Below are 17538 nucleotides of genomic sequence, written 5' to 3'. Positions count from 1 at the left end.
CACAATCTGTACAAATTGCCAGACAATAACAAACTTTCTCCACTTTGAGAAATAGGCTTCAGTCCATCAGGCCGTTCTTTTCCTTTTTCTCTCTCTTTTTTAAACGTGTAAAGAAAAAAACGATGTTAGAAACAGAAATGAACGTCCAGACCAGTCAATTCCACATTGATGTAAGATTTTCTCTGTGCGTCTTCTCTACAAATGAAGCCATGATTCTCTACAGTCCTTTAGCTCTTTTCAGATAATTATTTAATAAGCCTTTACATATATTAACAAACAAAAAAAGGGATAAAAACATGACCCCTGTGTAGTCCAACATTTCCGAGTTAGTTCCCATTAAGGGGGTTGGGGGTAGGGATTGGAGCAGACAACTTTCACCTCATCCAATCAGAGCAGCTCCGTGGGTGTGGTGGCAGGGCTTACGGGACACTTACTTGATGCTTGCGTCAGCAGCACTGTCTTTGAGCGTTTTAGTGAGGGGTCCCAGGATGTGGCCTGGGATCCAGCCCTCGGCTGCAGGAGACTGGTTGTTGGCAGACCGGTAAACTAGGTACATGTTCTGCTGGTTGGTGGCCATGATCTGCACCATCTCGCCCTGGATCACACAGATCTCATTCTCCTTCAGTGCACTGTAGTCCTGAGTCACCATCATTGTGGAGGACATGCCGTTACATCCGCCGCCGTGCTGCTGGGTGGGGGGGGGGGGGTGGGGGGTACAGGAAGGAGGATGATTATATTACAACAGTGGAAATCACAGCACTGATACAAACCTGTATACACATTCAAATAACAAACCTTTCAAAAGGGCCTGAGTCATCACATACAGTACAGTACATCGAGTCAATTCCTTAACTCTGACTTCAGTTCTTCTTGTCAGCAAGTTTGAACACGTCGTCTCCTGCTGAAACGCAGTAAAACTAGGCCAGCCATCAGAACTAATAATAGCCTGAATTCACACCTGCAATGTTCCAACCTCCTTAGTTCTGCAGTGCTAGAGTTTTGAGAGGTGGGGAGGTAACACTAAGACCTGGGTGTGTCCTGGCAATTGGCATTGGACAGAACTGGACTAGACTGGAGTGATCTGGACTGGTGTGGTCTGGACTAGATTTAACTAGACTGGACTCACCCTGGTGGACTCGTAGCTTTCGCTGTGTTTCGTGGGGTCGAAGCAGGGGCTACCGTTGGAGGTAGATAGCTCGAGAGGGGTGGGGGTCCGTCCCGGTCCCGCCAGGGGGGGCTTCTCTGCCCCCACAGAGGAGGAGGAGAGGGGCCTACTGTTACAACTAGGGGGCCGGCTGCCCGATGGGTTTCTGGTGAGGGAGTGAGAACTACCCTTCTCCTTCTGGTACTCAATAGGAGACTGCAGGGCTGTGGAGATAGTCAATTGTTACACACACTAGTTAATGGCTGATAATCCACATAATACCTGTGTATTCCGTGTCAGACAGATAAGGACCATGATAGAGGTGAAAACTACTCTGTGTTGAGGCTGTAGTTATGATTAAACCAATTTTGATATAGCTAGGGATGCAAAATTCAAGTACATTTCCCAAATTTTCCAGGTTTTCCAGAATTCTTGGTTGGAAGTTTACCTGAATCAGAAGTGAATGAGCATGAATTCTGGAATCCTCCTACTTGGATTTCTTGAAATTCTTCTGGGAATCTTGGAAAAATTACTAGAATCTTGCAACCCTAGAGCTGGCTAATGACAGTAGAGGTGTTTGATGGCAAGCGGTACCAGAGTGCCAAGTCTAGGACAAAAAGGCTTCTCAACAGTTTTTACCCCCAAGCCATAAGACTCCTGAACAGGTAATCAAATGGCTACCTGGACTATTTGCATTGTGTGCCCCCCCAACCAACCCCTCTTTTACACTGCTGCTACTCTGTTCATCATTTATGCATAGTCACTTTAACTATACATTCATGTACATACTACCTCAATCAGCCTGACTAACCTGTGTCTGTATGTAGCCTCGCTTCTTTTATAGCCTCGCTACTTTTATAGCCGGTCTTTTTACTGTTGTTTTATTTCTTTACCTACCTATTGTTCACCTAATACATTTTTTGCACTATTGGTTAGAGCCTGTAAGTATGCATTTCACTGTACGTGACAAACTTTGATTTGATTTGTCAGGCAGGACATTCTCTCACCAGACAGGAAGTTGCTCTGGGCATCAAGGACCTGGCTGACATGTTGGACCCACACCTGCTTGATGTCCAGGTTGGCTGCCTGCAGGGTGAAGCGCTCGGCCGACCCTCGACACGACAGCACAAACTTACACGGGTCATTTTCCACATGCTCCTCCAAGCCCAGGTAGCTCACCTGTTACAATGAAACACAAGCATGCTAACCCATCAATGCACAACTCATTATCAACGCATAAGTAGGAAATAGGAAATTGTTTTCAGAAACAGCTCCATTAGAAGGTACTGATCTAGGACCAGTTTGGCCTTTTAATCATAATGAATAAGAGGGGTCAGCACTCTGAGACGCTTTGTGAATGTGGGCCCTGATCTTAGTGAATGTGGGCCCTGATCTTTTGATTGTGGTCGTGGTTGACGTAATTCACCTTGATGCTCTTCTTGAACTGGTAGCCCGGCGTGGATGAGCCCTTGCGGAGGAGCTCGCTGAAGATGACGATCTGCTCAAACAGGAAGACCCTGCGCTCCTTGCTGCGCGACAGAACGCCCGTATCCTGCTCTGTCACGAAGAATGTTTCCTGCTGCAGCAGCTTACCCTGGCTGGTCAGCTTACCCTGGGGGACGGAACAGGAACACAAAACACACACAGGTTCAGTTATGACTGGTAGGCCTGATCACCGACAACGATGAGACAGCCTATAGGGGAGGAGGTCATTGAACTGGCAGTGTGGTGCCAGGACAACAACCTCTCCCTCAATGTAAGCAAGACAAAGGAGCTGATCGTGGACTACAGGAAAAGGAGGGCCGAACAGGCCCCCATTCACATCGACGTTGGCTGTAGAGGAGGGGGTCGAGCGTTTCAAGGTCCTTTGGTGTCCACATCACCAACGAACTATCATGGTCCAAACACACCAAGACAATCGTGAAGAGGGCACGACAAAACTTTTTGAAAAGATTTTGCATGGGTCCTCAGATCCTCAAAAACCTCTACAGCTGCACCACCGTGAGCATCTTGACTGGTTGCATCACCACCTGGTATGGCAACTGCTCGGCATCTGACCGTAAGGCGCTACAGAGGATAGTGCATACGGCCCAGTACATCACTGGGGCCAAGCTTCCTGCCATCCTCTGCTTCCGCACAGCAAGCGGTGCCGGAGCGCCAAGTCTAGGACCAAAAGGCTCCTAAATGGCTTCTACCCCCAAGCCATAAGACTGCTGAACAATTAATCAAATGGCCACCGGACTATTTACATTGACCCCCCCATTTGTTTTGTACACTGCTGCTACTCGCTGTTTATTAGCTATGCATAGTCCCTTCACCCCTACCTAAACGTACATTACCTCAACCAACCTGTACCCCCGCACACTGACTCGGTACTCCCTGTATATAGCCTCGTTATTGTAATTTTATTGTGTTACTTTTCATATTTTTTTCAACTTTAGTTTATTTAGTAAATATTTCCTTAACTCTTTTTGAACTGCACTGTTGGTTAAAGGCTTGTAAGTAAGCATTTCACAGTAAGGTCTACACTTGTTGTATTCGGCGCATGTGACCAATAAAGTTTGATTTGATTTGACTCAACATCTATCAACACTGGAGAATAAAGCAGAGTCAGCCATCCCCCAGTCTGTCTGTCAACACAGGGGTATTACACGGTCCATCAGCCCCTTCTCTCCTCACCAGGTCATAAAGCTAACAGCAGGCACTTGCGCTTGGTCCGAGACCAGGGTTGCGTCTCAACCCATATAGTGCTCTGGTCAAATGTAGTGCACTATATTGGGAATAGGGTGCCATTTGGGACATAGCCCAGGCCATTGTCAAACAGTGCTTTCATCTCCCCACGGTTACAGCGGGCAAGGCAAATCTTTGCTTATCTTGGAGGTCAGAGATTTCGTTTAGTCGTGAGTGTCGTCAAAGTGACTTTCACGATGGCTGTGGAGGAACAAACAGACTGAGCCCTGGCCTGGTCGTCCAATAAGACAGGTAATACAGCTTCATTAGTACATTTTGAGCATGGGATTGAAACAAACCTAAAATCACAGCGCTAACTTCCTGTACACGTATGACATAACAAATCACATCGTGCTGTTTTCTATTTAATGTATACGCCTTTATTGACTCCCTGGGAAACAGTGGTCATTGCTACTGAGTGGAATATCCTGGCTAAATAAATACAGGACATGAAACTGTACAGCACCTCATAGCCTTGTAGTCTGCCAAGATTCATCATGTCATTGCACAGCTTGGGGACCTGGGACATTAAACCAACTGCTTTCTGTAAAACACATTAAGAATGGTGTGAGCATTGAAGTAGATATAGCCACGTTGATAGATACACAACAACTACGGTTACAACTTCCAGTAACTTTCCCAAAAAAGCCTAAGCTTTCCAGAAATCCTGGTTGAAAGTTTCCTGGAATCAGGAAGATTTCTGAATTTTTCCATACAGATTTCATGAATCTTCCAAATGGGATTTCAGAAAAAAAAAAACAGGTATTTTTGGGAAACCCTAAACAACACATACTCTATAGCTTCAATCGCAAATCGTTTCTGTTACCTCCAACTCTTGGCAATCTAGTCCTGCTTTGGAACTATACTTCAAGAAGTCCTGAAGGAAGATACAAATAAAAAGAGTTAAGTAATTAATAGGGCGAACAAATAAAATAATGGAACGTTTGGTGTAAATCGAGTATATCTAAGACTTGCATGTTACAGGGTTCCTTGTATGCTGGAGTTGAGAATGTTAGCCTTACCTTTAGAAGTAGCTGATACTTGGTGATTCTCTGAATTGGCTTTATGAGAAAGTCACTTATGCCTAGTCTTGAACTGATCTCTTGCTGTAGGCCCTAAAGTAGAATTAGATGCAAATAGGATTTGGCTTATTAATTATGCAAAACATAAATATATTTTATACAAAGCCCTTCTCAGGCTGCTCAAGAATTCTCAGAAGTGTGGTATAGCTCACCTCGAAAAATGTGTCGTACTCAGCAACGATAAATTCAGACTTGGGCTTGTTCTGGCAGTAAACCACATACATGTGTAGTCGCCTCTCCTGTTCAAAAGAAGCCACAGTATTAGTATATTTATTTTCCAGTTCTATGGTTGAAAATGTCTGAATAATAATTTTAAACCCCAGTAAGTCTGGTAAATGTGTCTAACTTGAAGTTCTACAACACCCATCATCTCATCCGAACAACAAATGAGACACGTACATGTTTTATGAAAAGCTCAGGAAGGTGCTCGTTGTCTTCAAGACATTTCTCCAGCTCACCGACAAAAAAACTGTGGGAGGAAACACAAGCCAAAATAGTGGCACATTTTATTACACGCCTAAGTTTGGTCTTCTACCAGGGGTTCCCAACATTTATCCCCAGCACTACCTTTGTCACATTTGAAAAATCCCCTCCTTTACATTTTTTTTTATGATTGCTTACTGAGATGGCTATATTAAATACACCACCAGCTTGATTTTGTTTAATTTGAGGGAACAAGGAAAATTGACAAACATGTTGGTTTGAAGCTCATTTCCTGCAATTCGACATAGCTTAACAATACTCATGGAGTCTTTTCGGCAGGATATTTAATGATAATAATAATAAATAAGGAAAATAAAGTCTAGATCCGATTTCCCCAAATGTTATTCAACTACCAAATATGTTATGTTAAATTATGATCATTTATATGAACCCTCAATTGAATTACACACATTCTCCTTTACAAAAAGTGATTTGATCAATTGATAGCAACAGAGTCACATTGTGGTAAAAAAAAAAGTGCACCACGTAGGGAATAGGGTGGCATTTTGCACACAGACACAATCAGCAGACTGGAAAACAACTTACTCTCTGTGCCAGTCGTAGATCTGGTGAATATTCCCAAAAACCATTTTGTCTTTTCCTTTCATATCTTCAGGTACTCCCTTCTCCTCCATCTTCTTCATGAACTCCTACAAGGGGGAAAAAAAATAATAATCAGACCGAATTCAGGTTGTGACCTTGATATGACTCGTCAAGGGAAACATGAGAGTCCAACAATAATCAGCAGTGTAAAACTATCATGTGGTGGAAAAAAGAGTATAGGATTACTACATATGGTTGAATTCATGGACTGCATCCCAAACTGCACCATATTCCGTAATTAGTGCACTACATTTGACCAGGGCCTATAGTGCACTATATAGGGAATATGTTGTCATTTGGGACTCAGGTCCTGGATGTGAGAAAACCCCTATGCCCTTATCTCCCTATGTAAGACAAAACCATACTCAAAAGATGTTTTCTGAACTGCACATAAATATGGTCATAAGTCAGAGAGCTTCTCTGTGACTTTGACATAAATACCAAAGGACACAATGCAAATAGGACGACAACAAGGACACAGCCTGGCTGCTATTCCAGCACCAAACACTTGTATGTGTCCCAAATGGCACCCTAATCCCTATATAGTGGCCCATAGGGCTCTGGTCAAATGTAATGCACTAAATAGGGAATGGGGTGCCATTTGGGACGCACACCTTGGAGATTTACTTCTAAAACTAGAGCAGTGACTGGTCACATTCTCCACTGTTACTAGGACACCACTGTTGCCTCTCTCTCTCACGCTCCTTCTGCACTTTTGAGGCTGAATAGTCCCCTGCTAGGACTAGATTGTTCTCAACTCACCTCCACTACAATGCCCAAATCTTTGACATAGTCCTTCTCCGTCTGTACCAGCTCATTGAGGACAAACCTGAGGAAAAGGACAAGTGTGTTCAGTGACCTGAATACACACAGGAGGCAGCATTTCTCTGCAGAGTGAACCACCTCTATACACAGTCATGCTACAAACAAAGGGACTTTAACTTGGGAGTGTCAAGAGAGGCAAGGGCCCTAGTTTGTGTGCCACTTTCTCTCAAAGTGTGCACTTGAACACTCCCCTTTATTGACTTAAAACCATTGCATTGGTGTAATCACTGGCTGGAGGAAGTTTCCACCATTGGTAAATCCATGATGGGGAGTGCGCAAATGCACACTTTGGGAATTGGGAGTCAGCCAGAGGTTTAGCTACATGTCTCATACATGCGTCCACGCAGAGCTTTGGCCTTCTGCTCCAGTTCAGGGTTCCTGGGCAGGGCTGGGCTGGTCTGTTCTGGAGGAGTCAAATTGGTGAAGCTGGGATAGGCACCTGGCTCCAGATTCTAACAAGGGGGAAGAGAGTGAGGATATGAAGCCAGAGGTCAGAGGTTATAGTCACACAGTCCACTGCTGTGACTCAGGGAGAGGGAACTGATTAGATCACTCTGCTTTAATGAGCTACATAATAAGTCTATGCATCTCAAAAACAGTGTTCGATTGTATTGTGCTCTTTTGGAAATGGCTCCACGTGCACAAAGCTGAAAGAGAGTTATCAAAAACATTGTCAAATGAACAAACATTTGGCCTCCCGAGTAGCGCAGCGGTCTAAGGCACTGCATCGCAGTGCTAGCTGTGCCACTAGAGATTCTGGGTTCGAGTCCAGGCTCTGTTGCGACCGGGAGACCCATGGGACAGCGCACAATTGACCCAGCGTCGTCCGGGTTACGGGAGGGTTTGGCCAGCAGGATGTCCTGTGGCGGGCCAGGCGCAGTGCACACTGACACGGTTGCCAGGTGTACGGTGTTTCCTCCGACACATTGGGGCAGCTGGCTTCCGGCTTAAGTGGGCATTGTGTCAAGAAGCAGTGCGGCTTGGTCGGGATGTGTTTCGGAGGACCTTTGCCTCTCCCCAGTCTGTATGGGAGCTGCAGCGATGAGACAAGACTGTAACTACCAATTAGATACCACGAAATTGGGGAGAAAAAGGGATCAACATTTTTTTTTTAATAATAAATTTTACGAACATTCACAAGGAAGCTACTGTGCATTAGATACTCGGAAACGTATCACACGATCTCTCACCTGACGCCATACTACTTAATCTTAATCTGATCTGTTTGTGGCAAGAGAGGCTGAGCCTCAAATCACACCCTATTCTCTATGCCCTATGGGCCCTGGTCAAAAGTAGTGCACTAGGCAGGGAATAGGGTGCTATTTGAGACACAACCTCTGTTCTATCAACCACATTGAGAGAGGAAGCTGTGTGTTAACTGTCCGGCGCGATAACATGAACATCTGATGTGCATCTCAAAATGGTGGCTCCCAGTCAGCATGACATGGTTGCTTAGTGGCCTTTGAGAAGCGGAAGTTGGAGTGAGTAGATGACGTCAAGAGAAACAGGGGGTTAGTTTAGAGATGGTTAAGAGATTGTCACCGACTGTTAGCAGTGTGCAAAGACAGCGTAGAAATTGCTCAATGCCATTTTGTATTGCATTCACCTTAGCACTTACCATCTTAGTTTGGACCAACTTTTCTATTGCACTGACAAGATCCGCAGTGCTGGGGACATCGGCGGAGCCCTGACGCGCAGTATGCAATGCGGAGGACTGTAAAGGCACGGTTTGGGAGGAAGGGAGTGTTAGTAGCAGGGAGGAGGAGAAAGGGAACAGGGACAGGGAGACAAAGGTAGTAATTAGTCAGGACCTTTGAGCAGCTACAAAAGGCAAGCTTTAGTGGAGAAATGTGAGGTGCTATTGGAATTATACACGAGCTAGATCAGTAAGCAGTAGGCCAGAGACAATTTAATGGCAAAGAGTGCGTCCCAAATTATAGTGCACTAGTTTTGACCAGAGGTCTTGGTCAAAAGCTGTGCACTACAAAGGGAATAGGATGCCATTCGGGACACAGCCCGTGTGGCGTGATCTTGTATATAGAACCAAGTGAGAGAGTGAATGTGACACAGTGCAACAGTGTGTTAGTTAGGTCAAACACAGTGCAGCAGCTCTTCCAGCTGTAAACCAAGCCAGTGTACATAATGCCTCGCATTCATCAGGGCACAGCAGACACAGACTCCGCTGTAGACACATCTGGTAGTTTGTGGCATAGTGTTGTACTGTACACATAGACAGCAGAGGGGAGGGGGCTGCAGGTGGACACGTCTTATGAGCCCGTGCTGAATGACATAACAGATTCTCTGCGACCAATAAGGTGCTTGAACACAAGTCCATTAACCCGAAGAGAAGATATTCCTTTTGACATTTTTTTGTTCTATTTTCTCGTTGTTGCTAAGGCTGCGTTCCAAAGGGCACCCTATTCCCTACCTAGTGCAATACTTTTGACCAGAGCATCACAGGGTGCCATTTTAGACGCATCTAGAAGAGGTACTACGGTGTCAGAGAGAGAGGGTGTCATGTCATACCTTCTCCTCCTGGGACGAGGGGTCCTTGATGATCTCCATGGGCGGCGGCAGGGGGGTGTGAGAGTCATCCTCGGGCTCCTCCTCTCCTCCGCTCTGCATTCCAGAGGAGGGCTTGGACAGGGGGCCCTCCTTTCTGCCCCTCTGCAGAGATAGAAAGGGTCGAGTCAGGGGGGGGGGGCGAACAGGGGGAGTTAATGTGGGCCATTGTCCCGGGGTTCACTGGGGTGCCCTGCTCCACCACAGTGCCTCTCTGTCTCAGAATCACACTGGGAGCCACACAGCCACCCAGTAGGAAGTCACTTCAGGCCTGGGGCTGCATCCCAAATGGCACCCAATTCCCTATTATGGTGCACTGCCCAATTAGAGAGAATTGGGTGCCATTAGGGACGTGGCCCTAATCACAGTCCCACTGATCGGCGAGATCAAATCATGTGGGACACTTCTGTGACCATTCCTTGAGGTCTAAAAAAAATAAAAAATATCATGGGGCTCCGCTAGGAGTGAGAACAAGGAGTCTACTTTTCAAGGTACTGTGAAATTATACTGTAGCTGTCTAATAACATATGGTGATTATGCATTTCTCTCACTTTTCTATCCTTGTGGGAGGCATCTAAAACATTTAGCAGTGGTTATAGTACAGCACAACATTGCGCTGCTATCCGCACATTTAAAATGGAAAGATATACACTAGTGCACTGACTAAAATTGCTAGAAGGCTCCAATTTACACTGTGATGCCCATTGTTCATGACTTGTGATTAAACCAACATTGCCTATGCACCCTGTAGAATTGTCCCATGGTAATTGGGCTAGGATGTCATAAGATAACAGCTCATACTGTATCATGTATCCTTGGGAAACTGCTCCTCCATACATGGGAGGGTCAAGAGATTTTGATTCGCTTTAGATACGCAATCCTTGTAATGGACCTTTTCCTACAGGTTCAAGAGAAGTTAAACAGTCGGATCTAGAGGAGAATCCCATTGGTTTGGATAACAATGGGTTAAACTGGCGTTGCCTGAGCTGTACTTCTAAATTTGATCCAATCACTTAACCCTTTGTAAAAAACTAAAAGAGTCCACCATAAGCGGTCCCTGAAGGACCGTGATGGACATGTCCCTTAGAAACCCATCACTGTATGTACAGAGACACGCTGGATGGAGAGAGTGGAAAGAGAGAGAGGAGGCTGAAGAGGACGCAGAAGAGACGGTGATTGTTACCTCGTCTGCGCTCGCGTCCTGCGAGAGAGTTGGAAAGAGAGAGCGAGAGATGCGGTGGAGAGGAGTCAAGACACTCGTTACCTCGTCTACGCTCTCGCCGTGCAGGGCACTCTCGGGCGGCCCCAGGTCGATGCTCTTGCGGCCGTCCCTCTTCTTGTGCTTGTTGGGTAACTTCTTGATGCTGCTGCCGTGGCTGAGGCGGCGCACAGGGCTGGTCAGCCACTTCTTCAGGGTGTTCCCCGAGCGCTTCGGTCCCGGAGAGTTTGAATGGATGGAGCTCTGGGATGCCTGGGGCTGCAGGCTTGCCACCGACTCGGTCTTCGCTCCCTCGGGCCCACTGACCGAGTAGTTCTCTGGAAGGAGACGAGACAAACCACATTTTAGTCTTCAGAATTCCACCTTGACAGCATTCTGTCATACACACACCTTTATAGTACCCAAATACACAAGATGAGCCTCTGAGTCAGACACCAGCACTCTCTCGTTGGCTTTGTGTGCGTCCCAAATGGCATCCTATTCCCTATAGTGTACTACTTTTGACCAGAGCCCTATGGGCCCTGGCCAAAGTAGAGCACTACATAGGAAATAAGGTGCCATGTTGGATGGAGACTCTGTCCATACACAGTGCTAGCTTTCTGTACGAACTATGCCTTAGTTATCCCTTGCAGTCTGACGTCCACTAAGAAATACCAACCTTCCCAAAAGCACAGGGTGAACAGTACACAGTCATTTGTTTATTAACATTGCCCAATGTAATACAGTGTAGGAATGCAGCCATGTGTATACCGACAATACTCAATGGAGCCTAATACTGTATAGGAATGCAAGTCACACAGTGTGTTCAGCTCATTTCAAGCCTTGGTTTCAGAACACAACACATCTCCTTTTGACCGTTGATATTATTTCTACAAACAGGGCCTGTGAGATATGTTATTTTTTTCCCAAAGATATATTTCCAGTGTGTTAGCTGATAATGATGCACTTTTCTCTGTAAATATTTGATGCTCATGTTTGTTTTAAGCCAGTAAAAAGATAGTGGAAACGTTTACTGGACAGTTGCTTTTCTGACTTTTATGTAAATAAACTGCAGCTTGCTTCATAATGGCTAAAAGGTGGACTAGTTTAGGCTATTACTAACTATTTAACCAAGTTGAAGACATTCAGTGACTGGAAAATTCAATTGTTATTTATTATCAACAATCTACACAAAATACTCTAATGTCAAAGGGAAAGAAAAATTCAGCCATTTCTCAGAAATGTATCATTGCTAGACCGCCATTTTCAAGTCTTGCCAAAGATTTCAAAGCCAATTTAAGTCAAAACTGTAACTAGACCACTCAGGAACATTCAATGTCATCTTGGTTAGCAACTCCAGTGTAGATTTGGCCTTGTGTTTTAGGTTACTGTCCTGCTGAATGGTGAATTTGCCTTCCAGTGTCTGTTGTAAAGCAGACTGAACCAGGGTTTCTTCTAGGATTTTGCCTGTGCTTAGCTCTATTCTGTTTTTTTTTATCCCAAAAAACTCCCTAGTCCTTGCTGATGACAAGTAAACCCATAACATGATGCAGCCACCACCACGCTTGAAAATATTGAGTGCTACTCAGTGATGTGCTCTGTTTGCCCCAAACATAATGCTTTGTATTCAGGACAAAAAGTACATTTCTTTGCCACATTCCAAAATCATGTTAACCACTATTATTGCACACAGGATGAGTCCACGCAACCTATTAAGCACATTTTTACTCCTGAACTTTTTAGGCTTGCCATAACAAAGGGCTTGAATTCTTATTGACTCAAGACATTTCAATTTTTCATTTTTTATTAATTTGTAATAATTTATCAAATCAAAATTCCACTTTGACATAATGGGATATCGTGTGTAGATTAGTGAGACCAAATCTCATTTGAATCGATTTAAAATTCAGACAGAAACACAACAAGAAATGTGGAAAAAGTCAAGGGGTTGAACACTTTCTGAAGGAACTGTATGTGCTGTTGGATCCAGACTAGCTCTGGTCTACAGGGCGAGGACATTTGCCTCTGCACTCTGTTACAAAATTCCTCTATGGAAGGATACATAGACCCAAAAGAGAGCAGAGGTCCTCACATAGATCCAGACTGGCACCAGAGAGTGATTAGAGCAAAAGCTCCCGAATTATGTATTTGTCAAACTACTCCCGGTCGACCACCATGCAGTCAAAAGCAAAGTACAGTAGGGTACACCATAACAAAACATTTAGCAACAGTACACAAAAAAAAATAGATTTCTCCCAAATGAACACAATCCTGAAGTATCGTCAGTACTACTAACCATAAAAGCAGAGAGAACATCCATCCCCCTGAGATAAAACATAGCTTGAAACTAAAGGAAACATTTGGACAAGCCATTGAGAAGAAAGCTTCTCGATGGCTTTCCTTCGTTGCCCGGGCGGTGTGTTTGGGATCATTGTCATGCTGAAAGACCCAGCCACGTTTCATCTTCAATGCCCTTGCTGATGGAAGGAGGTTTTCACTCAAAATCTCACGTTACATGGCCCCATTCATTCTTTCCTCTACACGGATCAGTCATCCTGGTCCCTTTGCAGAAAAACAGCCCTAAAGCATGATGTTTCCACCCCCATGCTTCAGAGTAGGTATGGTGTTCTTTGGATGCAACTCAGCATTCTTTGTCCTCCAAACACGACGAGTTGAGTTTTTACCAAAAAGTTATATTTTGGTTTCATCTGACCATATGACATTCTCCCAATCTTCTTCTGGATCATCCAAATGCTCTCTAGCAAACTTCAGACGGGCCTGGACATGTACTGGCTTAAGCAGGGGGACACGTCTGGCACTGCAGGATTTAAGTCCCTGGCGGCGTAGTGTGTTACTGATGGTAGGCTTTGTTACTTTGGTCCCAGCTCTCTGTAGGTCATTCACTAGGTCCCTCTGTGTGGTTCTGGGATTTTTGCTCACCGTTCTTGTGATCATTTTGACCCCACGGGGTGAGATCTTGTGTGGAGCCACAGATCGAGGGAGATTATCAGTGGTCTTGTATGTCTTCCATTTCCTAATAATTGCTCCCACAGTTGATTTCTTCAAACCAAGCTGCTTACCTATTGCAGATTCAGTCTTCCCAGCCTGACGCAGGTCTACAATTTTGTTTCTGGTGTCCTTTGACAGCTCTTTGGTCTTGGCCATAGTGGAGTTTGGAGTGTGACTGTTTGAGGTTGTGGACAGGTGTCTTTTATACTGATAACAAGTTCAAACAGGTGTAATTAATACAGGTAACGAGTGGAGGACAGAGGAGCCTCTTAAAGAAGAAGTTACAGGTCTGTGAGAGCCAGAAATCTTGCTGGTTTGTAGGTGACCAAATACTTATTTTCCAACATTATTTGCAAATAAATTCATTAAAAATCCTACAATGTGATTTTCTGGATTTTTTTTCTCATTTTGTCTGTCATAGTTGAAGTGTACCTATGATGAAATTTACAGGCCTCTCTCATCTTTTTAAGGGGGAGAACTTGCACAATTGGTGGCTGACTAAATACTTTTTTGCCCCACTGTATGTGCTGCTCCAGTCAATCCTATTGTGGCAAACAAAAGAGGGAGAATAACACTTCTCGCGCCCGCGAGCAATTGTAAACCGGGTGCCATTTGGGACACATTCAGTGCCTTCAGAAAGTATTCAGACCCCTTGACTTGTTCCATATTTTGTTATTTTACAGCCTTATTCTAAAATGGATTCAATTGTTTTCTACAGACAATACTCTATAGCAAAAACAGGTTTTGTATTAAAAAACAAAAAACTGTAGTATTTACTCTGTGATTACAGCCTCGCGTCTTCTTGGGTATGACGCTACAAGCTTGGCACACCTGTATTTGGGTAGTTTCTCCCATTCTTCTCCACATGATTCTCTCAAGCTCTGTCAGGTTGGATGGGGAATATCGCTGCACAGCTATTTTCAGGCCTCTCCAGAGATGTTCGATCGGGTTCAAGTCTGGGCTCTGGCTGGGCCGCTCAAGGACATTCAGAGACTTGTCCTGAAGCCACTCCTGCATTGTGCATATGGTCGTTGTCCTGTGGAAGGTGAATCTTCTGAAGTCCTGAGGGCTCTGAAGCAGGTTTTCATCAACGATCTCTCTGTACTTTGCTCTGTTCATCTTTCCCTTGATCCTGTTTACTCTCCCAGTCCCTGAAAAATATACCCACAGCATGATGCTGCCACCACCACCATGCTTCACCGTAGGAATGGTGCCAGGTTTCCGCCAGACGTGACACTTGGCATTCAGGACAAATAGTTCAATCTTGGTTTCAGCAGACCAGAGAATCTTGTTTCTCATGGTCCTTTAGGTGCCTTTTGGTAAACTCCAAGCGGGCTGTCATGTGCCTTTTACTGAGGAGTGGCTTCCGCCTGGCCACTCTACCATAAAGGCCTAATTGGTGGAGTGCTACAGAGATGGTTGTCCTTCTGGAAGGTTCTCCCATCTCCACAGAGGACCTCTGGAGCTCTGTCAGAGTGACCATCAGGTTCTTGCTCACCTCCCTGATCAAGGCCCTTCTCCTCCGATTGCTCAGTTTGTCTGGGTGACCAGCTTTAGGAAGAGTCTTGGTGGTTCCAAACTTCTTCCATTTAAGAATGATGGAGGCCACTGTGTTCTTGGGGACCTTCAATGCTGCAGTTTTGGTACCCTTCCCCAGATCTGTGCCTCGACACAATCCTGTCTCGGAGCTCTACAGACAACTCCTTCGACCTCATGGCTTGGTTTTTGCTCTGACATGCACTGTCAATTGTGTGACCTTATATAAACAGTTGTGTGTATTTCGAAATCATGTCCAATCAATTGAATTTACCACAGGTGGACTCCAAGTTGTAGAAACATCTCAAGGATGATCAATGGAAACAGGATGCACCTGAGCGCAACTGAGTCTCATAGCAAAGGGTCTGAATACTTACGTAAATAAAGTATTTCTGTTTTCTGCCAAAATTTCGATAAACCTGTTTTTCGATTTGTCATTATGGGGTGTTGTGTGTAGATTGATGAGGATTTGTTTTATTTAATCGATTTTAGAATAAGGCTGTAACGTAAGAAAATGTGGAAAAAGTCAACGGGTCTGAATACTTTCCAAATACACTGTATTGACAGGAAATTGCAGAGTGGGATAGCGTAGCCTGTGTTGCTGCTGACTTGTTGCTTCTGTGCTAGGTGACTCATTATGGGGAAGTGAGCTTGTGAAGAATAATGTGGACAAAGCCTGTTGTTAGATATTATTAAGTAGATTAGCTCAGTAGCCCATAGGGGTATCACAGCCATATCATAGTCCCAGCCACAATCTCTCCCTGTGGGGACAGTCAACAACAGGGCTGAAAGAGAGAGAGGAGGAGAGAGAAAGAAGGGCAGTCTGAAGGAATAGGCCTTTTAAAGGGATAGTTCGGGACTTTGGCAATGAGACCATTTATCTACATCTCCAGAGTCAGATGAACTCGTAGATAACATTTTTATGTATCTGCGTCCAGTATGAAGGAAGTTAGTGATCCGTTTGCAAGCCAATGCTAACTAGCTTAGCACAAAGACTGAAAGTCTTTGGGTACAGCAAGCATACTACCTCTTAAATATTTTTTAAATTATAAAAAGTTATCTTTAACTCTGCATTGTTGGCAAAGTACCCGTAAGTAAGCATTTCACTGCTGTTTCCGAAGAATTTGACTTGGTATCCACAAGTTCACCTGGCTCTGGGAAAGTACAGTTGATAAAGGGCATTAATTTACCAAAATCCTGAAATATCCCTTTAACTGAGGTGACCCACAGCCCCTCCTCTCCATGTGGAGTCAACTGATGAAATGGCTCTTTGATAACATGAACACTGCTTTTCAGACAGGCTTTCTCCATGGGCCTTTGTCAGAGGGAGAGAGCACTCCAACACTTGGCTGCATGGGACACGTGTGTACACTTACAGCTATGACCTGCATAGCTGCTGTGGAGCATAGTGCTCCAGGCTAGGCCTCCTCTGTTCAATAACCGCCATACATGAGGGTTTCTACTCCACTTCAAAGATATTTGGGATGCATCCCAAATGGCAGCCTAATTCCCTACATAGTAAAATGGCAGCATGGTCGCTATATAGTGCACTACTTTAGACCAGAGCCCAGGTCAAAAGTAGTAAACTATGTAGGGAATAGGGTGCCATTTGAGACGCAGATTCGGGAACATTCGCTGCAGGCTGTCTGTGGTAACAATCTCACTGTGACTGGACAGTGGCTTGTTGAGCTGGCCTTGTGACGCCACACATGATTGCCTGCTTGAAAAGCACTTCGGAGAGCAGCGCGTCACACTGAGGCTTGCTGACGACAGCAGGCGCTCTCATGGTCACGTGCTACAAAAATAGTGGCTCCCTTGGCCGGCCAATAGGCCCTGCTCTTTGTACACGAGGGCTGTGACCCAAAAGGCACCCCTATTCTCCTTTATAGACCAGGGCCCATACGGAAGATCATAGGGCTCTGATCAAAAGTGGTGCACCATATCGGGAAGAGGGTGCCATTGGGGACACATAGTCCTCTTAAGCGCCTTCATTTCCCACCTCGACCGCTTAATGGCCGCACTAAGAGAGAGATATTCTCATTCCTCACTCGGCTGTCTCACTGCTACCTAGTGCTTTCGCAAAATCAGCACTTTCTATCACACACCTTTTGCTTTTACTAGAAAAAGCCACCAAGAATAATCCCTTTTTACCACAAAGGGGGTAGATTATTTCCAACCCTATATAAACATTGTGCAGTGAGATATTGGAGTTAAACAGTCATCAGGGTTATAATATGCTTATGCTTTGGGACCACTGCTCTAGTTAAACTGTTTGCCTGTTTAAAATGCTTGTGTGAGGTATTATCGCATAGAGCAAACAGAGTGTCATATTTCTGTGTCACCGACTGTGATTAAGTTATGTGATA

At 44.9% G+C, this 17538-nt stretch overlaps 1 protein-coding gene across 9 annotated transcripts in view; it reads right to left on the bottom strand.

Annotated features, from left to right (window-relative positions):
* Positions 1–17538, bottom strand: part of kalrna (kalirin RhoGEF kinase a) — a 284612-nt gene that overhangs the window by 20100 nt on the left and 246974 nt on the right. For 6 of the 9 annotated variants that reach the window (XR_005038797.1, XM_036958909.1, XM_036958912.1 and 3 more), the window contains 15 exons: positions 10694–10965; positions 9394–9534; positions 8486–8581; positions 7201–7319; positions 6805–6871; positions 5986–6089; positions 5356–5425; positions 5109–5195; positions 4897–4989; positions 4701–4751; positions 4341–4418; positions 2571–2756; positions 2152–2323; positions 1127–1368; positions 435–688 (listed from right to left, as the gene is read on the bottom strand). Coding sequence is in view for 8 of the 9 variants with exons in the window: in XM_036958909.1 (XP_036814804.1) it covers positions 435–688; positions 1127–1368; positions 2152–2323; positions 2571–2756; positions 4341–4418; positions 4701–4751; positions 4897–4989; positions 5109–5195; positions 5356–5425; positions 5986–6089; positions 6805–6871; positions 7201–7319; positions 8486–8581; positions 9394–9534; positions 10694–10965 (2032 nt within the window). In the remaining variant the exon portion in view is untranslated. The remainder of the gene's footprint in view (positions 1–434; positions 689–1126; positions 1369–2151; positions 2324–2570; positions 2757–4340; positions 4419–4700; positions 4752–4896; positions 4990–5108; positions 5196–5355; positions 5426–5985; positions 6090–6804; positions 6872–7200; positions 7320–8485; positions 8582–9393; positions 9535–10693; positions 10966–17538) is intronic. The other 3 variants (XM_036958911.1, XM_036958917.1, XM_036958910.1) reach the window with 2 other exon arrangements.

Source organism: Oncorhynchus mykiss, chromosome 22 (genome assembly GCF_013265735.2).
Source record: "Oncorhynchus mykiss isolate Arlee chromosome 22, USDA_OmykA_1.1, whole genome shotgun sequence".
Taxonomy (NCBI): Eukaryota; Metazoa; Chordata; class Actinopteri; order Salmoniformes; family Salmonidae; genus Oncorhynchus; species Oncorhynchus mykiss.
This window is presented reverse-complemented; position numbering and strand designations above follow the sequence as displayed.